A 22255-nucleotide genomic window follows, 5' to 3' on the forward strand; every position below is an offset into this window, starting at 1 on the left:
GGATTAAGTACAAGTTTTCTATTCCTGAGTATACGTTACCATCGACATTCTGCGCATTCCCCTCTCAGCTCGTTGAAGATCGAGACAAAAACGTTTCAATAGATGAAACGAACTAGGAAGAAGTCGAGAAATTGGCTAAGACTAGTCATTCCGGTTTCGCGTTCTCGCTTCATTCTTGTTTCGGAGCGCTTAGAATCCCTGCGATGAAACATAATTATATGGTTCACGTGTACACGCATTAGCAAACCCGTAAATCACATGGTCGGCCCTTTAATGCGAATCAAGGTGAACGATCGTTTAATTTGCTCAACCCTTTCCACTAGAAACGCCGGCACGGAGTTTCAGAACTACTCGTTTACATATTTAGCCTCCCTCCAACCGAACGAGCCTTCTAAATTCAGCTCTTACTTGGATTTTAAATTCAAATTATTCTTCTTTCTCGATAAATAAATTAATTCGAGGTTTCGAACGAGCAAAGTGTGGCATAACGGAGAACACGTCGGCCGAATAACTAGCTAAATAAGAGGTTTCGCAGTCGCGTGACACATTTAGAAATTCTTCAGCGACTCCGAGTCGCAACTCGCCATTGACGGGACATTATGTTTCATAAATTGGCACTCTTTCGTCAACATCTACTACGAACGACCTCGAAACCGCGAAAACCCTGAAAGCAACTTGGTAACCTTTGACGAACGTGGGAGGTAAAGCGTGGTCGTTTCCACGGACGCCATGCCCCGAAGCTGTTACGACCACGACTTTCTTCGGGCAGGTTCGATCTGTGAGAAAACACCATACGACTACGATGGTAACCGATACCGTGGCTCGGTTTAATTAACGAATAACCGAGCCGCTGTATTGTGTGATAATCGTACGGTTACCTCGTCTCTCTTTATTTTTTGCATCGCTCCGAAAGAATGCAGCTAGCGACTCTCAAAAGTGGGAAATCAGCGTCGTTTACTTTTCATTTCACGTCGAACTTTTTTTTTCCTTCCGACGCTCGCAATAACAGGCATCGTTGGCATTTTCTAGCTAACAGTATGAACGATTATCCTTTTAAAACTTTCTGAGAGTATTCTCAAATCTCTATATATTGTTTAGAAATGCGTGTAAACTCAACGTTGTAATTTTTTAATTTTAGACGAACGAAGCGACCGGACTCGTGGACAAGGCGCGGACATTTTTGTGATTTAGATGGGAATACCGCTTGAAGCTCGGTTCTCGAGGCACGTTCGGGCCGAAACGTTCTCGTAGCGTTAACGCGTTGTACGATTGTCGTGTTTCATCCAACGTGCCCTCGCAATGCACGCGTAATTAATGCCGAGAGGCTGCGAAACTGGTAAAAGGGATCTTTATCAGCGTAGTTCTCGCGATTGTCGCGTCACGCGAAGAATTACGGCGACGCCAAGTATAGACGAGACTGCGGAATGCATCGCGGACTTAATCTCGTGTCCTGTTGGTAGCTGGTGCAATTCACCAGGCTGGCGGTGGCGTCGTGGACGGAAGTCGAGCGATCCGGGAATTCGTTGCAAACGCATTCCTGCAAGTTGCGCGTCGTCCGCAACACCGTGTCCCGTTAACGCGTACGAGCACGCGAGAACACACCGCGGTCGACCGGGATAACGACACGCGAGCATTTTTTCCTCGGCCTACATCATCGCCGACCGTCGAAATTCCTACTCTTTCGATCGCTCACGGCGATCGAATCGAAAGTGGAATCGTTCGAGGGATCCGACTGCCGACGGATCGGCTTCAACGAGAGAAAGTTTAAAAAAATCAAATGGTACACGTTTGAAAAATCACTCGCAATCCAATCTACGTCAAGGGTTTAATGATAGTTCGAAGATCAATTTTTGTGCCTCGTTTTAGAAATTTATTTTACGCTCTGATGATTAAAATGCTCACTTTCGGTCTTCGATAAGTGCTTAGATTGTAGGTTTCAGTCGCGTACAGCGTTATTGAAGATAGGAGCAAAGCCTCGTAAAGAGCCAAGAGTAAAAGCTGCCTGACTGGTGTAAAGGAAAATAAGCGCTTAACCTTTTGCGTTTTAAAACGCGGTTCTTCTTCGGAGACTTGCGTTTATTGAAGTAGAAGAAGTTGTTGGTAGAGAATCGTTATAGATCCGTTTTTAATGTAAGAAAGTATAAGTATAAGTTTAAGTAGTAACCTTTAAGGCTGAAACCTGATGAATTGTTCACAGTTGATTGTGTTTGCATTTACCAAATGTAAAAACAAGAACCCAGACTTCTGAACGTTGTGAAAGAGTAGAAATTAGAACGTTTGAGAAACACTGGCGTTACAGGTTCGCACAGTAAATATAAACATTCATTCTTTGTTGTTTATCCGAATAATCTAGGCGAATTTTTTCCGCTCTACAACCACCTGGCACACATGTTTAAAATCTAATGGGAAAAATGCAAGCGCAACACGACCGTGGTAACAATTAGTTTCCAACGTTCGATAAATCGAGCAAGCGCGCGTGCGGGGTGAAACCATTAATGCGGAAATAATAGTTACGGGAATTGTTACGCTACGTAATTATAATTTATAATCCGTGTCTCGCGTTTTCATACCGGTTGGAGAAAGCCGGGCTTGAACCGCCCGTCGATTTTAAATCACTTTCCAGCCACTTGCGATTAGCAAATTTTATTCACGCGTTTCAACGAGATCCGCGATGCTCAAGATCCAACCTGCTTTTTACGAAAATTCAACGCTGATAAAAGGTTTCGTCGGTGCGGGGAACGATAACTCTCGAGAAATAGCTTGCAACATTTTACGCGTTTCGACCTGAAGATCATAAAAGCAACATTCACGCGTTCTTAAGCCTGTATCCGTTACCGTACGCCTCTGCAAACCCTTTGGACTCGCTGGTTGCACAATGTGTTCGCAGTTCTTGACACCAATGCTGGCCGCGAAGTTCGGACAAAGCGCGTTGCGTGCAATCCCACAATGGTTGCACCTTCGCTCGAGCTATTCGAAACGGTCGGTCGTAGCGACAGGTTTGCACGGAAAAATATTTGTTTACTTGCGTAAACTGGACACTCGAGATCGGTTAACTCATCGGTAATCTTCGCGGTGTAAAACCGGGTCTCGTCTGGATAGTGAAAGTGGATCGACGCACTCCGTTTGAATAGAGACACAATTTAATCGCGGCGCAATTACGCGAGACACGAAATGATCGATCGCCCTTGCATTAACGCCAATTTCGCCGAAGAAGTCAATTTGTAATATTTTTGGCTCCGCCCTGGTGTCGTAACGCCGTTGTATATCTTTTTACATCGATCGAACTTTTGACTGCGGTTATTTTTAAAGTCCAATTATCCGTTACGATCTGCGAGCTTCGCGGGATTGCAGGTATTTTTATTCGTCATCGTAAATTCACGGATCGAGGGGGAGCGCACGCTCGCGGCTTCATTCAAGAAACTCGAGCACAATTTCTCCCAGAAGCCGAATAATTAAATCCGCAAAACGTTGCGTAACGCCGCGCGCTGTACGCGTATCGCGGGCAGAATAGAAGCGAACGTGAGAATCCATGAATTAACACGGCGCGAATGTGTTAAAATTATTCGATAAATTATGGAACAGCCTCGACAATTTTTCCCTTCGCGTCGATGAACTTCACGCGGAGGCGAAACAGATTCGTAATCTTCGCGCGACGTGCCGTAACATCGTGAGAAAATTTTCTCAGATCGAAGATCGACACGACGGTCGAACCTTATTGCGTTCTCGCTCGGTTCACTTTCGTTTTCGAAGGTCTAATCACAGATCGTGCTGCTCCTTCCTCTTCGAGCTTTACCTTTTAACCATGAAATAAACACTTACTTTTCTTTTTCTCCCGCGTACTACACACGCAGGGAACAGTATAATTATAAATGTTTTTATGCGCCGTTGCACTTGATTAATTAACGTTACGAACTCACGGTTTGCCTAATTATGGTCGTGATGCAGTTCGTTTGATAGTTATCGATCTCATGTATACAAACGAGGACATTCCGGTGTAACTAACTTGATTCGTGAAACATGTTTTTCCCCCCTCGATTGTTCTTCGCTATCGTTTCAGCATCGAAGATACGTTTATCTGAAATTTGCACATAAGACTTCATTCGTATTCAGTAAAAGTTTGTTTGCTTCATTTGGTTACTGAAAATTAATCTCATTCTTATATGTATATATCGAAAGTCAAAGTTCAATCTGTTTGTAATTTAGGCGACAAGTGGCTGGTCTCGTGCCTGGGCGTTCTCCATCTGAGCAAAGGACTCTTCTACAGAGTGGTACCAGCTGACCAAGGCTTCGGAAGCAGCGGAGAACCGCCAGGATCGCCGACTGCCGAATACGCCGGAGTGTTCAGGTTTCGATTATGGTGGTGCGGTGCATGGGTCGAAGTTCTGGTCGACGACAGGCTCCCGGCAATTCACGGACGGTTGGCTTTCGTGCAGAGCCGACACAGTGATCAATTCTGGCCGGCTCTTCTGGAGAAAGCGTACGCCAAGTGAGTACCTTGAAACGGTTGAACCACGAGAGTGGTCTCTTATTTGTCAGTCACGCACGAGAGTTTTTTCTCTACCTTGTTCCCCCGGTTGCCTTTACTTTGTAACAAGGTCTAATAAGACAAATGTTGCAGACTTTGCTCTGTTATCGCGTTCACTGTGGCACGAAGACATATAATATGTCGAGTATCGTGTTTCGTTCCAAGTAAGACGTACTTTCGTTGCAGTCTCTGCTCAAAAAGTGGCATCAAAAAGAAACAGTGTTTTGGACTTCGCATTCCATCGAATTGTTCATTGTTTAAGTGCGTCCAGATAATACATTGGACGTAAAAAATAATAAATTGGCTGTTTTTTAGAATTTGTACACGACGTCGGAAAAAATACGGAGTTCGTTCACTGCCGATCGGCCAATTAACTCTAGCTCGAGTCGCACGCGATTTCGCGTGGGTGTAAAAGGCGATGGCGATCGAGGTTCATCGATCGATCTCCGTAAGGTCGATCTTCGTGCTAACGCACCATGAACGTCCACCTGGCGAACACCCACGCCACCCACCAGAACTTACAAGATTGTTCGTAGTAGCTCGAACATTACTCCGCGTATTTGCGTCCCACGATCTTCGAATTTCGAAACGAATTCGAAAATTTGCAAAGATGTCGTAGGAATGGAAAAACCATTTCTTTAATTAGGTAGTATAGATGGTTTTATCATTTACATAACGATAATTGGTATCAGAAATATGAAATGCAACCATGTATCGTATTAACGCTAACTAAAACAGACATACTTAATTACTGGCAGGTTCGAGAGGGTTAAGGAGACAACTGAAAGACGTTATCCGGAAGAAATCTAACCGATGTCCCTCTTCTGCTATTTATTTCGATAGTGCCAGCAACGTTACGTCGGAATCCCGGAACGTTTTAATGAAAACATCGCGAGCCCGTAATGGCTAGAAGATATTACCGGTAACGAAACGATGCATAATTAAGCGATTCGCGAATACGAATACGGTAAACGGTGTCGGACATTATATCGGAAGGACGAGGTATTTCTCTCTCGATCCTGTCCGTGGCGCGGGATCTACGAAGTGGATCCTTAGCGCGAGTAATGGTTCTGCGCGATTTCTTCCTCGAGGTGGACGACGCGTTTACGCGGATGAACGAACGACGATGACCGGTTTTGCAGGAGGTCCTTGCTCCTCCTCTTAATCTTTCCGCTGATGATCGTTCCTCCTTCCTTCCTTCTCCTTCACCTCGTTATCCGTTTCTTACTCGCGTCCCTTCTCGGCTTCTACGCTTCTTGCCGTCAGGAGCATAAGCCCTGGGCTGGGCGTTGCTCTCGAAACGACTGCAACGTGACGGCCTCGAAGAGGAAGACGACCTCGCGATCCGAGAGACAAAAGAGGAGCAGCAGGATCGCCGATAAGAATCGGCAAAGTTCCTTCGGTTTTTATTTACGAGCCACCGGGCAGCAACAAATTCTACCGCCGATAAACGCGTTGTTTATTGCGTCTTTTATTATGTACTTCCAAGATCTTGTCGTTCGCGAGGGTTAGAATTATTTTGTTCGCGAAGATGCACGTTCCTTCGCGTACAGGAAAAATGAAAATGTAAATCGATACGGACCGAATCCTACGTCGCTCGCTGTAGTAGGAAATATTTTCTGGAGATTTCAACGCCCGATCAGTAGTATCGTCGACGGATTTTAAGTGTCCGTTCTCGTTCGCGTATTATGCATTCACGTTTCTAAACTGTAACAGTTATCGCGCGAAATTACGTGTGAACGTTATACCATGGAAGTTCTACTGGTTTTAAATAGGAAAAAATAAATATTTCCGGCGTATTAATATGTAAATTCAAGTCGTACGCGTATATTTGACACTTTCACGGCGTTGAAAATATCGCGTCACGAATTAACGAGTGCTCGTTTTTCCATAATGTCAAGCTAGTTTCTTCGACAAATACTTTACTCGAATCGAACCAGTTCACGGAAATCGTCGCGGTTTCTCGAGTGCTCGGCAAATATGCCCTTGTTTAACGACCGAGAACATACTTTACTATAATTTCGCGATCGTACGCGTGCATCTTGCATCACAATGGCGAACGTACGAACACGCGTAACGAGCAATTGTCGTGGCTTCGCTTTGGCGTGTCAGGGGAAAGCAGAACGAATCGATCATAGGCTATACTTTGCTTTACAAAAGTATACAAACGTTAAATTATCGATGCACTGTTGCGTACGTTGCCGTACCTATGCGACCCTCGTTAAAGAAATACGATTATTCGTGCTCGCGACTTTTAAAAATCGAAAGTACCAACGCGCGATGCGAGCCAGATAATTTCGCAATCCGAATGGGCCGAGCGGCGGAAAAAAATATTAAATCGCGAAATCACGATGTTAATTAAGCGGTACGTGCGTTCATTGCGAACGTCGGTATTTATTTCAATTAATTTTTGAATATTCGTCTCGATGATCTTTATTCGTGAAAAGCAGAACAGTTGCGATATAAAGATGACTACATGAATTAAAACGAAGGTTAAACAGATCTATTCTATGTATCGACTGGGTCCCGCTGAATCTCAGAATTTGATTTGTAGATAAGTCGTTTAGTTTGTTTGTGACGGTTAAAAAACAACGTGCAATAATATGGCCGCATGCCGTTTGTACGTGGCAACGATTACGTCGGTCAACAGCTTCACGAAAGGAATCGGGGACGGCGGTTCATTAATAATTGATAGCGCGTTGCTGCCTCTCGATGACTTCCGTTCGCCGCGGAATGTACGATGCAGTCGATTAATGCCGGATCGTTTGAAATCGTCGGTCGGTAGAATCGATTGCGGGCGAGACGTTTCGCGTGCTGAAAAATGCAATATGTTTTTATGCGGGGGCTTCTGACCGTGGTCAATTTGCGTTACGACAAACGTTTAAAGGTATCCATTCCTCGACGATGAGCATCAATTTACGCCGCGTGCTACGTCATTGGATACAGCAATTTCCGCGCACGGCCACAATCGTAACGATAATTGGCCGGTAGTACGAGTAATTGAAGGTCCTGGGTAACTACCAGCTTGTAATCTCCGTAGTTTGCGTTCGTCCTTCGAGGGAGAATCAAATAGAAAACCTGCGCGACGTGCCTTCGCCCGATAACGGAATTGTGTCTTTCAAGGAAAATTGAGATTAAAAAAGACAATTTGTTGGTCACAAAGGCACATCGTTGATTGCTATAAATTCAAGACCATCTAGAGCTTAATAAACTTAATAACAGACGACAAACAGAAAATGAAAAAGTATCGTAGCGCAAACACGCAACACCTTTTACTAAAATTCGTTGATTGCGGCGATAACGATCTTTCACGCGTCGCGATTAACAACCGTGGCTAACTACGTCTTCTTCTTCGCGTGGTTTCGAACGAGTTTTCGTAGTGGTCGTAGTATTATCACGCATCGTTTACTATCGTCGAACGTCGATGCTTCGAGCAGAGATTGATCTAGAACGACAATTTTATACTAAATTTAGTGTTTTTTCAAATCAAGTTTCAAGTTTTCTTCGATACAAGTCTACAAGAATTTAAGAAATTCATAAAGAATAGAAAAAAGGGGCGGGAACTTAGTGCGTGTGTATAAAATATGTCGTGTGTAAAGTAGGACTTGCACTCTTTTATGTTGGAATAAATAAAATTCGATAGTTAGAAGGCGGATCAGAGATAATATACATACGATCAGTATTCATAAGATATTCAAAATAGGTTAGTAGCTCTTTCGTATCTCTATATAAACTAAATAGAAAAATTCCCCAGACACAATGCAATGACATTTTTTTTAATATACATACGATTTCAATTTGTACCGAGAAAGATTCGTGAATGACTTGATTTGTTTCTAGAGAAGTTTATTATAGTAATCGAGTTTTTTTTTTTGCGAGCGCAGAAGCTGTACAGTTAATGCTTTTAAAATGATAAAATTGGATAACTTTCGCGGCGACGACGAATTAGTATTCCGCTCGTTTCGATTTAATGTTCTCTAAGATGGCATGTTCCACGAGTTGGCATCTTAACGACGACACATTTCTTTCCACAGGGAGAGGATCGTACGTCGCGTGACCTTTCCTCTTCCACGATAACCCTGTCGTAGATCCCATCGATCCGGAACGCTCGTCGAGTTCCAGGCTTATTAATCCAGCGCCAGGTATTAAAATCAGTTAGAAAGCTCATACATTGGCGTGCCAAGCGCGCGCACGAGGAACGAAAGAATTATGCTCGACGTGCTTCTTCACGATTTCCATTAGAAATCACTATACTTGCGTTCGCCACGGTGCTTCAGCCGTCGAGGAATCGCGGCCCGATGCATATAATGCGCTCGTCGCGCGTTCTGTTCTGCAATAACAGTTTTTCTTTCCAATTACTTGGTAACTGTTTTGTAACGATTCGATGATGTCAGTGCAAATACCACGGTACATTAATTTTTATTAAATAATCGATGCGCTATAAAGAGAAAATGTCCGATAAAAATCGATCGCTTTTGGGAGGAAACTGGTAGCTGGGATCACGAATTGAGTCCTACGTGCACATTTTAGAATTAAAAACATACAAAATTGGTGTCATCTGTTTCTTTCGCGCTTAAAAATTCGTGACCAGTGAGTCATCCTGTTTTCACCCGGATGGGGGAATCTTTTGGCATTGAAAGGCCGAGTGTCGAATCATGGATTCCTCATAAGGTCGTACGACAGTCGGTCTTATGGTAATTATTAAAAATAAAGTCCTTAACACCGATTTCGATCTTTAAGAATAACGTTTTGCTTTGAATTATTGCAGCATAAAAGGTGCGAATAGACCGCAGCCTCGCCACTCCCCGGATTAGCATTTAGACAGGAACGTTTTCAGCGATGAGACCGGCGTTCGATGCAACGCGATCAACGAGAAATCAGAATTCGGCATAGCTTCGGGATACGCCGGTATGCAGGGCTATATTCAGCGGGCATGTATATTTGTGCACGCACATGCCTGCCACGGGTACGCTAAGCAAGTATAACCGCGAATACTTTCACTCGGCGAGTAGTCGGTTCGTTGGTTGCCAGCAATGATCGGAGGTCAGTGCACCGGTGACCACAGTCCACGCTCGTATCTGCGGCCACGAAACTGCTTCAACGACGAACTGGCACGGCCGGCGGCGCTCGAAAACGAGCTTTATTGACAGTTCGTCCGTTTAAACGATGTCCCGGCGTTAAAATTTCGTCGCTCGTCGAGCACGCGAGACGCGACTCTCGCGTACAGAAGCGACCTCGCTCGAATCGCTCCTCTCGACGAGAGTCAGCAATCTTGTGACGCAACAATTAGAATCGGAAGTACCTCGTTCCACGACAGTTCAATGAAAAGTAATGTCTCTGGAACGATAATAGCCACGCACCGAGCCCGTGCGGTTCTTCTCTGGAGCAGATACGTCCACCGGTACCAAACACTTCCCTTGCAAATGACGAACGATTCCTGGAATCGGTCATCCGGTTCATTATACTCTTTTATTCTTTTTTTTTTGGAAGTTTGATATAGAGTTACAGCCACGTAGAGTGCATTTAGAGTTCATTCATTTATATTACTTTAATGTATAATATCGTGTGGTGGATTATTGTTAAAGATAGGCTTCGGGATGACCCAATGATAATAACAATACCATGCTGTAACGCGAATATATTTTGTTTATTAGAAAAGCTAGGTGCCTGGCAACATGCTGCGATCACGTGAAAAGTACTGCGAACGACATTGCACATCCGCATGCAACATCGTCACCCCGTTAGATGGTCACGGGACGGAAGTACGTCAATGGCAGGACTCGCGTTACCGTTCGCTCGCAAACCGACAACGGTAGAATTACACAGTCAGCAGAGTGTTACAGATTCGGTCATAAGTGCGGTGACCCCTGCGACAGCCACTCGTGTCTTTTGCGCTTACGATTTTTTGTTCGACGGACGTTACTGTCGCCGAACGGGAAACTAAGAACCGTGGTAGAATTCGAGAAAAATGGCGTCGAATTTAGACGTTATCTCTCTTTGGATAAAGTTTTTAAAGTTAAAGGGGTCAATTGCAATCATTTTTGGTCAGTAGACATACCCTCGAAATCCTAACCATTTTCGAGAAAAAAATTCATTACCGAAAATATAATCTGTGGCCAGAAATGTAAAACATCATAACTTCTGAATGGATTCGTGGATTTTGGTGAAACATATTTAAAAATTCTAAGTTTTTCGAAACAGATAGGTAGGGCTCTGTATTCACTTGTTAGAATTTGTCGCATAAGAGGCGCTGTATGTCATTGCGGAAGCCTGAACTACTGATAACTGATCGACACACGTAACTAATGCTGCCACCTAATTTTTTGCGCTAGAATCAAACTGCTGGTCCCGAGAAATTATTCCGCGAAAGATGAATATTTACGTAAACTGATAGGCCCTTTCATTATACCGTTCAGAATTGTTCAAACTATTGCATTGTAATGTTAAACGATGCTGAGTTTGATTTATAATTGTTTAATTCTGTTCCCTGATATAAACGAATCAAGATAGTGGGGATTTAGTAAATACCACTTTGGATGTTTATTAATTCATTTATTATGTAATGTCGTATGAACGATTGATAATAATACGTATTATTTTACTGGCGAAGTTCTGAAATATATGCTACTATCTCGCTACTTTATTGAATATTTTACAAAGCGAGAGGTGTCTAACTACTGTCTAAGAGTTCTATATATCTCTGAAGCGTGTTGACTCGGTGCGATACACAATCAGAATGATTTTTTGCCTTGGAGGCTAAGAATAGTTAACAAACCAGAACGATAAAAGTACTTCTATATCTGAGAGCAAACACGCTCCCACAAAAAATTAAAACCGCATATCTCGGGCAGAGAAATTTACGTTTTTTCTTTAAAAGGTTTGCGAATCACCGCCTTAGCGACTAAATATGGTATTAGGTTGAATCTTCCGCCGGAAAGTGCATTGCACCGAGCAACGTATCCATTTTGAAGACGTTGAGGGTTCAATTAATAATTCGTCGAGTCATAGAAGTATCGAAAGGTTTATTGACTCATCGTCATCGCGAATAGCAATAGTGTTTTCTGGAAAACTCGTGGTGTTGAATTCCAGTAGAATTGACAACACTTTGTTTTCTCAAGAAACTCGTACAACTTGTATCAGACTCTTTCTGACGATTCTTCGATATTGCAAGCTTTCATATACTATTGCTGAAGATAGGTAGAGGTAGGGACGATGGTAAAGTGCGAGGTTCAGGATGAGTAAGGATTAGAAATCGTGATTAGGATGTTTGGTCATCCAACAGTGGTCCAGAGACACGAACGGTCCGAATCGTCCGTCGAGTTACCGTAATTCTAATACCCATTCATGCCAACCGCTCATTTCCGGCGAACGTGATTCGATCAGTGAAATAGGTGAGGAATAGGCGCGCAAGCGTGATTAGTCTGTTAGCTCGTCCCGTTTCAATTTACTCCGACCGCTCCCGAGGTTCTGTTTTCGCGCGGTAATTGCGGGTAACACCGAATCCGAAGGCCATACGAGGCACAATTGGAAAACGGATCTCCCCGTCGCTTTACGGTGCCCATCTTCCCTGAGAAAATACCCATGTGACTGCCGTACACCGTGCGTGCGAATGGTTACGGTTTAGAGATTAACCTGCTCGCGCTTGTGGTCGGGCGAGCGAAACATCTCGCGCTTATCTTGCGCGATACGCGCTCGGGGGACGTTGACGTTACTGGGACGCGCAAAAGGCGCGAGAGAGAGAAAATAAGCCCGTTATCTTTAGAATGCTAATTTCCTCTCGGGAACGGCACATACGGGCAGAGATAGCATCGCCTTCTCTCTTGATTTTCTCTGGGTGGCGGTAGGTTATCAGTCGCCGCGGGATCTGCGTCCACCGTCTCGCCTTTCTATCTTTGCGACCATTTACAACGAAACGCCAAACTCTGCTCGAAGATGCACTTATAGCTCCTATTTATTTTAATTGTTCAACGACGTCCCGAATGTTACGAAAAACGCCTTTCTTTAAACCGAATTGCAAACGATGGAAGTTGTTGAACTTGAATGAAATTCTTTTAAAATGGTCGGTTAGAAACTGCGGAAACTTTCAGGACGAACCAGTACATAGACGACGCGTGCCTGGCAGGGTGAAAGGAAATTTAATTTCTATTGTTCGACGAATAAGGCTTGTTTTACAACCTAACTCAACTTAATCCTTATAATCTGACTTATCGGTTGATCTCCCTTTTCGGATGAAAAGAGTTAAAGCTTTGTATAGTGACGAGCAAAGGTGTAAAAAGCGGATTAAACTTACAGTCACAATCTTTTTTATTGTACTTCGTAAAAACAATTACATGTTTCGAACTGATGCAATCTAACACTGTTAACCCCTTCACACCCATGGAAGAGATATCTCGTGACCTAATACCGGTTGTTGATCGTTTTTGACATAACATACGTATTTTGCAACACGACGATCATTTGACCTTACGGACGAATTATTTCGAATATTTCACGATCGAAGATTATCAAACTGCTGTATTTTTACAAGCTTTATTCTATGTTTGTAATAGAAATGAGCACTAGAACGGTAAATACAGAGACTTCAAGACCGAAGAAAGTAAAAGTGGTGAAACAGATTGAACCATTTTACTGCCGAACGGTCGATGGGCTACGACACGCTCTACAGAAAACGTTATGTCTTGGTCGTTTCGAATTTAAATGAAAGATCAATATGTTACGTTAAAACAAATAAATATTTCGAAATTAGAGTAAGGTAATGACCTTCCGTAAAAGTAAAGATTTATCGGCGAAAGCAATATCTTAACTCAATGTCTTCGCGATGAATCTAAACATAAGCTTACGTAGTGTGAATAAAAGGAAGACGAACACGGCGGGATGGTAACTCAAGATCATCGGATCCTTTTGATCAGACTCTTCGTCTACTGTTTGCCACCAGCGACTCTCACTATCCTGCTGGCCTACTAGATTCCCTTTCTTGCAATGTATACGTTTGATATTACTCTTGAAAAGTTTGATTCATCGTATCAAACTATCAGCAACAACGAAGAACGACGTACAAACTTAAAATCTCTTTAATCTCGCATATAAAATATAATTATTCGAACGGTCGTAGGTGTACGCCAGGTATCTCTGGTATCTGCGTTGTTCCTCGTCGGCGGCAAAAGATTAACGATCGCCGCGTGCAACTTTCTTCGGTGAATCGATGACGAACGCGCGAGAAATCGCGATCGTGCGTGGCGAGCACGTTCATCGTCGTCGAAGAAGGTCGCGGGTCAACAAATTTTCTAGTCGTTCGCTTTCCCTGGTCCGGTCTGGCAGCTTCGTGGCCTGAGTTTTCTCTACAGGCCGCGAAATGCCGACGATCTCGTTAGAACGGAACCGAACGATGAGATTTCCCGCGCACCTTACGACCCGGCACCGTGTAATTGATCGTCGATCGCTGGGAATCCGGAGAAACTGACTGCCTCTCGTTTCGTTTTCAGGCTCCACGGATCGTACGAGGCGCTCAAATACGGCACCCTCTTGGACGGTTTGTCCGACCTCACCGGGGGAATCACCGAGAGCATCGCGATTCGCCAGGATCCCACGGCTTGCGGTAGAGCCCTCGCGAAACTCCTCGATATGACGTCCCTGATCACGTGTACAGTAAACAACAATCAACAACAGGTGAACAATTTTATTTTGTTGGGTTTATAAAAACTCGAGAAAAGATCGTTGATCTAGCTGAATGTAACCGATCGTTGTCGTACAGGTTCGAGCCAGTACAGAAAAGTTAGCCAACGGTATTCAGATGGGCATCAACTACAGGCTCTACGCTATCGAAAGGGTAAGTACAAAAGACGAGCGTTGCTGATGATCTCGATCCGTTCAATTTTATACTAAATAATTGCAAGATGCGAAAGTTTGAGAAAGAATATGAGAAAGTGACCTGTTCAGCTAGTAGAACGTTGGAATATCGATGCACTTTGGTTCGTATTTCACAAAGAATCGTTGCGCAAAATTACAGGTGGAGACGTTCAGTGGCGAGGCGGTCCAGTTAGTAAAATTAAGAAATCCTCTTGGTCCTGGTGGGGAGTACGTCGGTGCTTGGGCAAGAGGTGGCCTCGAATGGGACGAAGTACCGCCGATGGAAAGGGAACGTTTAGCGGTCAGAAACATGGCCGAGGGCGAATTCTGGTGAGCGAAACGAATTTTTTAAATACAAGCAAATCCGTGTCCTTTTCTTTTTTTTGCGCGCGGACGGCAAAGTAAAGCGTATCTTTCGCCTCTCCTTTCTCTTTGCGTTGCTCAAAGACGAACGCGATGTAACGTATATCGCGTTGGTCGGCCGTAGGATATCCTATTCGGACTTCGTGAAAACGTTCACTCACCTGGAAGTCGTACATCTTGATGCCGAGACGTCGAGGGATGAGCCATCGTTGCATAGCAAACATACCTGGCAAATGAAACTCTATCAAGGCAGTTGGAGGAGAGGCGTTACCGCGGGTGGATGTCGAAACAATCAAGGTTCGTTTTACGGTTCGCGCGAAAAAGCCCGTTAATCCATGACATTTGCCATCGTCGATGTTACGTTAACCGTCCTAATCCTTTTCTGCGTTACAGAAACCTTTCACATTAATCCGCAACTGCATCTGATCCTCAGTGAAATGGAAGAAGTGATCGTTTCGTTGAACCAGCACTCTATCATGGAGCCAAAAGTAAGAAAATCTCCCAGCTATAAAAATGCCCGAAAAAAAAAGGATTATAATCCCTCCTCATTTATGAAATCGTAATCCATTCAAGGTAATAGGTTTCACGGCGTATACCTTGCCGAAGAATAACACGGAATCGATAAACAAACAGTTCTTTAAAAAGAACAAGTCCTTGGTGAACTCGCAATACACGAACAGTCGACAAGTGAGCCACAGATGCCAGTTAGAGCAGGGTGGTTACGTATTAGTACCCACTACCTTCGAACCGACTCAGGAAACCAGTTTCACGTTGCGAGTCTATAGCAGTAAGCCTTTAAAACTCAAGTAAGCATACGCGTTGGGTCAGTGTTTATAATTGCAATTTAAACGTTAAGTTTCTAACGTTTGAAGAATATTTTTTACGGTTTTTTGTTAGACTACTCGATACACCGCCGTCCTTAATGAAATCGGCCATCGTCAAAGCACCGCCCCTCGAAGGCAAAGGTTTCTCGCAGTATGAAGCTGTATTCTTGCAGCTTGCCGATGAACACAGAACCGTGAATGCTTTTGAATTGCAGGAGCTTCTAGAGGCCTGTTTACCGAACGGTGAGAAAAAGAAACAAATCAATCGTTGAAAAATATTTTATCAACTATTCATACGTTCGATTTATAGACTACATTAAGAGCTGCGCCTGCATGGAAGTATGTCGACAAGTAGTTCTTACGATGGATGTATCCTTGACGTTGATTAATTCTCGTTTGTAATTTAATTGTTTCCCTTGGACGTCCCTTGTTTTCCTTAAATCGGTATCAAACAGAGCTCCGGAAGCGGTCGATTGAAATTTAACGACTTCAAAGATCTCATGTGCAGCTTGAAATATTGGCAAGCCGCGTTTAAGAATCACACGAAGGAGAAGACTGGTATCCTTAAAGCTGAACGATTACGGGACGCACTGCTGGAAGTTGGTGAGTTAATATTCGTTGTATCGAATAATTTTTAAATGTCCGTGGTGAAATTTGAATCTGAGAAAAATGGTTAAATCAGGATTTCAGTTGAACACGGACGTGCTTTCAATTTTAATTCTTCGATACATGAGGAAAGATGGGACACTCAGATTCGGCGATTTTGTCTCGTCGATATTACACCTAAGCGATGCATTCGGTAGGTAAATAATTTTTGCATCTTTATATTCTGTAAGAATTAATATACGTTTAATTTTATTGTAGGCATATTCGAGAGTAAAGATCCTTTACAAAATGGAACAATAAAATTAAGCCTAGCAGAGGTAACATATTATTCTTTGTTGAATTAATTGATCCGTTGAATTAATTAAAATTGTTTGTTTCTTTCTTTCAGTGGCTAAGATCATCCTTGATGTGTTGAATCCATTGTTCGTCGTAATATGTGTACCTTGAAACAAACATCTGTAAATAATGTGTTTTGTATCGTATCTAGGCTTAAGTTTTAGCCATATTAACGGTTAACAATCAAACCCATCTTTCTTGCTGTTTGTAAAATAATATCATTATTACCTCCATTAGTGATCATCATTCCTTCATCTGATTAAACATTATAAATGATTATGTATAATATGTTGTTTGTATAAGAAATTCGTACTGGATAATAAAGTTAAGTTTATTTTGTACAGTCCCTTTATCCAAAAGAAGCATAAACAATTATTCGTATGTAGATATATGTGTATGTAATAAAAAGTATAATGTATTACATTACAACTAATTTGGGGGAGGGGCTCAGAATCATAGTGATACAAGCCCATAAAATAAAAAATTAAACTACACTATGATTTCATATCCAGGAGCATTATTTACAATTTAAAACTAAAGAAAGTAATTACAGAGTAGCTTAGTTGTCTGCATACTTAAAAGCATAATTTTTTTTGTTTAGATTATTAGTATCTATTAAGAGTTACGTTGTTCATACAATTTAATTACTTAAATGGAATTCATTTGTAGCAATTGAAAGAAGCACGTGTACGGAAGAATGATGCCCAAGAATAGATTCGCATGAAGTCTCGCGCGTGCATGCGTATATACGATGAGATTTACTCCACTAATGGATGTTCAATATATTTAAATTTTACAATATTAAAATATCGCTAAAATGTTTACTACAATCACTAGAAATTTTTGAATCTATGATTTTTGCAAGGTGACGAAAAATTGTGCTTAGTTGAATTGCGTCGCATCATAGTCAATGACGTGGTAAATATAAGTTAGGTTATGAGCGCCGTAAGGATTGTTACTGAAATCTTACCGGGAAGTTATCAGTGAAGTAGTTTAATAACTCGTCGTTGGAATTAATTATAAATAATGTTTGAAATCACAGACACGCAGAGTAAGTAACACACAACTTATAGCTTACAAATAAGTATCGCGACCTGTAAAAATTGCATAGAACGCTATGGTCACGAACGGAAATTCAACTTTAAAACATCGTACGATTATAAGGTATTGATTTTAGAAATTGGAGTGGGACTTGCTGGATTTGGGATATCTTTCCTCTTCCTTGGAGTTTTGCTGCTTTTTGATAAGGGTTTGCTCGCTATTGGAAACGTAAGAATTGTTCCTGCACCACTGTATAAACTTTAATGACATGCATTACTACACCACTCTTACCTATCGAATTGTTTATATGCAGATTCTATTTATATCTGGATTAGCGTGCGTTATAGGACCAAGAAGAACCCTCAACTTCTTTTTCCAAAGACATAAGATAAAAGCCAGCATTTCATTTTTAGGTGGAGTTATAGTGGTTCTTATGGGATGGCCTATTGTAGGCATAATTATAGAAACATATGGTTTTGTGTTATTATTTAGGTATGTGTCTTTTAATTATTTTATCATTAGATATATAATAATTCTTTTAGACAATAAATTTAAATTTTCATATTTGTTGCGTTTGTTTTACAGTGGTTTTTTGCCAGTAGCAATCAATTTTTTACGAAGGGTACCTCTTTTGGGTACCATTCTAAACATGCCAGGTCTGAGTCGAATTCTAGACATGATCGCAGGAGATTCCAACAGGACAACCGTATGATGTGTTCCTTAACATTATCGCTCAAACAATGTATATAAGATTGACTATTTTATATTACATCCCAAAGTTTCCCATCATTACATTTTAATGTTTTGCGGATCCCCTTTTATATTGTGTAAATATCAAGTATTATCAAAAGAGTTCAATTATACATCAGTCATTTGATTTAATATTAACATTATATAGAAATAATATATAAATTTTTCATTTTCGTATAAAATTAATCTGCAATTATCTGAATTGTATGTGTGTTAGAAGCATTCCAGAGTATATGTTCCAACAGAATTGAAATTCAAATTTAAACAAGAAGTTTTCTTTAAAATCATTAATTTACTGTATCAGTAAATTAGTGATACTGCTAGTTATGTGTTTTTCATTTGGAGAGTTTGGAATAAGGAACAATGAATGAAATGTATAAGATGTAATGTGTACTGTGTACTGAATGTAATTATTTCTTCAGACAAATATATCATTTTATTATCTGAGGATATATGTAATTCATTGATAAATATCGAATAAAGGAAAACTAAATATATTGCAGGAAGAAAAAGGAACAGTTCCAGACTATTCCGGCGAATGTGAACGGTGACGAATAATTCTACCCATCGACGGTCGATTTATATAACATCTGACTCAAAGACGAGCAAAATACTTATCTAGACACAAAATTTCGAATAATTAACAAAAGATAAACAATTCTTGCTCCTTTAATCGTTGCTACTTGCACAAAATTCTGTCAGACTTGAGACTGACCGAATACGACATACGGAAGGACCTTTTATTTCTACGAAACAGTCGTGGATCCAGAGGATTAATTATTTGTATAAAATAATGTGAACTTTATATACTATCGGATAAAAATATTAATAAATAAATTTTAATGTACTTTTATGATTTATACGAATTAAAATAGGTTTGGTTGTGAAAGGAATACCACATGTATGAAATTTTATATCACTTTATTGATTCTGCTGTTTTCTTTGCATGCATCCTAACATGAACAGATCAGATGCATACACTCGGAGTAACGCTTCTCATTATCTTACACGTAGCTGTCAGTAGTGCGAAATTAAATTACTGTTCACAGAACCTCGATGAACTTCACTGATATCATGATCGTTTATTAAATATCTACAACGGGCCGAGAATAAGGGCGGGGGCGGCCCAAGTCTACGCGCCCCGCCATCGCCGTAATGTTATTTCGTCGCACGTCCTTCTCTCGTTCAATTGTATGTATACGCTTGTATTTTTTAGATAATTATTTTCACTACATAGCGTCTCAACCATCGTCTACATAGTCACATGTATCAAACATTTCATATACCCATCATGTTGTTAATTTCATACTCATAAATTTTTAGATACATATAAATATATCTTATTCAACCCTCTTTTCCTATGAAGACGGAATATGAAAATAACACATGTGAGCCACTGCAGCAAAATACTGAATCCGGCAATAAATTAAACGAATTCTCTTCTACAGTCAAGATACATATTCTGCCGAGTTTTGTGTATTTCACGAGTTACTGCCGAAATACCTCAGTTTGAGCTGTTTCTGAATTTTTCGACAGTATGTGTACTGTTTCAGTCTAGAAATCACTCGGTTTGAGAACTGCTTTCAAATCAGATGGTGAGGACAATAGAGATGGTACTTGCAATTGTGAAGGTAATGAGGTGAGAATAATGTTAACACTTTAAAGGAGATTCTTAATTTCATCATAAAGTACTAACACAAGCGCACCACCAGTACCACGAAGAACGTTGGAGAAAGCGCCTTTGAAGAAAGCACCAGTACCTTCTGACTTGTAAATGGTGCCCCAGCAGTGAATGGTGCTCTTGTACAAAATTTCAGATTTGGCGCGACCGGACTGCATCATCATACGCCTACGTACTGTGTCAAATGGATAAGACACAATACCAGCAACGGTTGTTACAGCCTATATAAAAAATTATAGACAATCGTAAACGTACGAATTACAACTGTAAAAACAAATTTCAGAATAAGAAGAATCGCTTACCTGTGCAATACCCCATGAAACAAGGAAAGGAGTTTTCTTGGGGTCTGGCAACATACCACGGGCAGTGTCATAGAAACCAAAGTAGGCTGCGCGATAGATAATGATACCCTGGACGGATACCCCGAAGCCACGGTACAATCCACCAATACCATCAGCTTTAAAGATTTTGCTCAAACAATTACCAAGACCTGAGAATTCACGTTCAGCTCCAGCTTTGCCTACATCAGCAGCCAACCTGTAAGTAATAATTACATGCATTCATTTTGTATAACTTTGTATTATATTCAAATTGAATTTATAAAAGTACCTAGTTCTGGCAAAGTCAAGCGGGTAGACAAAGCACAGAGATGTAGCACCAGCAGCACCACCAGAGGCAAGATTTCCAAGGAAATAACGCATAAACTGAGTGTTCTTGTCAACACCACCAAGGAAAATTTGCTTGTATTTGTCTTTGAAAGCAAAGTTTAAAGCTTGGGTTGGGAAATATCTGATGACATTGGCAAAGTTACCACGCCAATAGCTGGAGAATCCTTGTTCTTTTGGAATGCGCACAAAACAATCTACCATACCTGAAATACAAAAATTTATTTATAAAAATTGTTGTCCTTATAAAATTAAATTAATTTTGTAAGGAATCAACACTGTTATACAGAATTGCACAGTAAGTATAAAATAAATCCTTTTTCATTGATCTATTAGCATTAAAATATCTACAATGCATCTTTAAACTCCAAATATACATGTTACTTTAGATATTGAATAGCAAATTATTATGCAACAAATCAATAGTAGGTACAGATTCTTATACTCGTATAGAATATTTGAACAAAAATTGTAAAATTGTATTTCTTCATCTTAATGAACATAAAACACCTTCAAGGTCAGGAAGTAAAGTTGCTTAAGCATAATTTATAAGATACATATCATATAGATACGTGACAGTACAATATTAAAAAATTGACAGTAATGTCCAACTAATATTAAAAGTGTTCATTACGGACTTTCATTGAAATAATTCAGACACACGACGTTCATTAATAAAAACCCATGCTTAAGCTTTTATCTTAATATGCAGTTTTCCGTTTCCTTTTAAATGAAACATTCATTATTTTTCATAGATATTATGATTTAACAATGAAATTAACGTTTTCCGAAGCATCATGATATATTTTTCATTGCCAAAAATTAGAAGCCCACAATTCTACTTTAGTACAGAAAAGACGGCCATATTGAGCCGCACCAGTCATCGATCGTCACACGGAATCCTGTTCAAAGAGCAAAGCCATGCGCTGCCATCTGGAGGACGAGTCATTTTATCGAATATCGACCCACTCGTTTCTCACAAAACCACTTACCATTCAATCGATATTGCAAAAGTTATATAAGACCAAAAATCTTCGTTACATAAAGTAGGTAATTAGAGCGCCCAAAAAGTGTCCGATCCACTACCAATAATATATAGTACGGAACGACATTACATAACGGGAATTTCATTCTAACTGTCGCGTACGAACTTGACGGAATCGTTTGGCAGTTTCGGAATGCTGACACGAGTGAAATGCTTCAAACTGTCACATGTTTCGAATGGCTTCGTTCTTCTACTGTTAAGCACAGTGCATCGTGTTTCACGTTTCTCGAACGTTTTATCTCGCTATACTACCGACTATCATTACTTTTCTGTAAACTATTTAATATTTGTAATTCTGTTCTAGAAACTTACCCTTGTAACGCTGTTCCTCAGAGATTTGCTTGGAGATGTGCTGTACCTGCAGCAACAGCTTCACGCGCTCGATTGGTGCGACTGCCGTTTTCGAGATAGCGGCAGCCACACCACCCGCCACGAAATCTTTAACGAATGCAACTGGATCCGCAAGACCAGACATTTTGTAATTTGGTATGTGAGAAACGGGTTAACAAAAGGAAGAGGAGAGCAACCCCTAAGTTTCGGACGCGCACCGGACGACGAGTGAGCGAGGCAGAG

General features: G+C 41.1%; 3 protein-coding genes across 4 annotated transcripts in view; 2 read left to right on the forward strand and 1 right to left on the reverse strand.

Annotated features, from left to right (window-relative positions):
* LOC122395402 (calpain-C) overlaps positions 1-16860 on the forward strand; it is a 34328-nt gene extending 17468 nt beyond the window's left edge. For both annotated transcript variants that reach the window (XM_043392944.1, XM_043392945.1), the window contains 13 exons: positions 4204-4486; positions 14008-14191; positions 14277-14351; positions 14532-14701; positions 14859-15031; positions 15128-15222; positions 15308-15540; positions 15632-15801; positions 15869-15927; positions 16014-16161; positions 16241-16357; positions 16423-16481; positions 16553-16860. In XM_043392944.1, coding sequence (XP_043248879.1) covers positions 4204-4486; positions 14008-14191; positions 14277-14351; positions 14532-14701; positions 14859-15031; positions 15128-15222; positions 15308-15540; positions 15632-15801; positions 15869-15927; positions 16014-16161; positions 16241-16357; positions 16423-16481; positions 16553-16579 — 1793 coding nt within the window. In that variant the 3' untranslated portion in view covers positions 16580-16860. The remainder of the gene's footprint in view (positions 1-4203; positions 4487-14007; positions 14192-14276; positions 14352-14531; positions 14702-14858; positions 15032-15127; positions 15223-15307; positions 15541-15631; positions 15802-15868; positions 15928-16013; positions 16162-16240; positions 16358-16422; positions 16482-16552) is intronic.
* A 358-nt stretch (positions 16861-17218) lies between these two features.
* LOC122395405 (vesicle transport protein GOT1B) lies at positions 17219-19892 on the forward strand. The gene is made up of 5 exons (XM_043392947.1): positions 17219-17551; positions 17678-17769; positions 17855-18033; positions 18127-18283; positions 18795-19892. Exons 1-4 carry the CDS (start codon positions 17527-17529, stop codon positions 18251-18253), a joined length of 423 nt encoding a protein of 140 aa, XP_043248882.1. The 5' UTR covers positions 17219-17526; the 3' UTR covers positions 18254-18283; positions 18795-19892.
* LOC122395404 (ADP,ATP carrier protein 2) lies at positions 19196-22255 on the reverse strand. Its single transcript, XM_043392946.1, has 4 exons — positions 21995-22255; positions 20582-20843; positions 20275-20509; positions 19196-20193 (listed from the first exon to the last, which is right to left on the reverse strand). The coding sequence occupies exons 1-4, from the start codon at positions 22155-22157 to the stop codon at positions 19951-19953; spliced, it is 903 nt and encodes a 300-aa protein (XP_043248881.1). The 5' UTR covers positions 22158-22255; the 3' UTR covers positions 19196-19950.

This window comes from Colletes gigas, unplaced genomic scaffold (assembly GCF_013123115.1).
Source record: "Colletes gigas isolate AHSC1104 unplaced genomic scaffold, ASM1312311v1 Colletes_gigas_Sc00005, whole genome shotgun sequence".
Lineage (NCBI taxonomy): Eukaryota > Metazoa > Arthropoda > Insecta > Hymenoptera > Colletidae > Colletes > Colletes gigas.

Bases quoted from the DNA above. Each gene is read 5' to 3' on its own strand.
- LOC122395405 (XM_043392947.1), top strand. From the start codon at position 17,527: ATGTTTGAAATCACAGACACGCAGA. The intron at 17,770-17,854 runs GTAAGAATTGTT...GTTTATATGCAG, and splicing joins GTTTGCTCGCTATTGGAAAC to ATTCTATTTATATCTGGATT. The intron at 18,034-18,126 runs GTATGTGTCTTT...TTTGTTTTACAG, and splicing joins GGTTTTGTGTTATTATTTAG to TGGTTTTTTGCCAGTAGCAA.
- LOC122395404 (XM_043392946.1), bottom strand. From the start codon at position 22,157: ATGTCTGGTCTTGCGGATCCAGTTGCATTCGTTAAAGATTTCGTGGCG. The intron at 20,510-20,581 runs GTACTTTTATAA...TATTACTTACAG, and splicing joins CTTGACTTTGCCAGAACTAG to GTTGGCTGCTGATGTAGGCA. The intron at 20,194-20,274 runs GTAAGCGATTCT...TTTTTTATATAG, and splicing joins TTTCATGGGGTATTGCACAG to GCTGTAACAACCGTTGCTGG.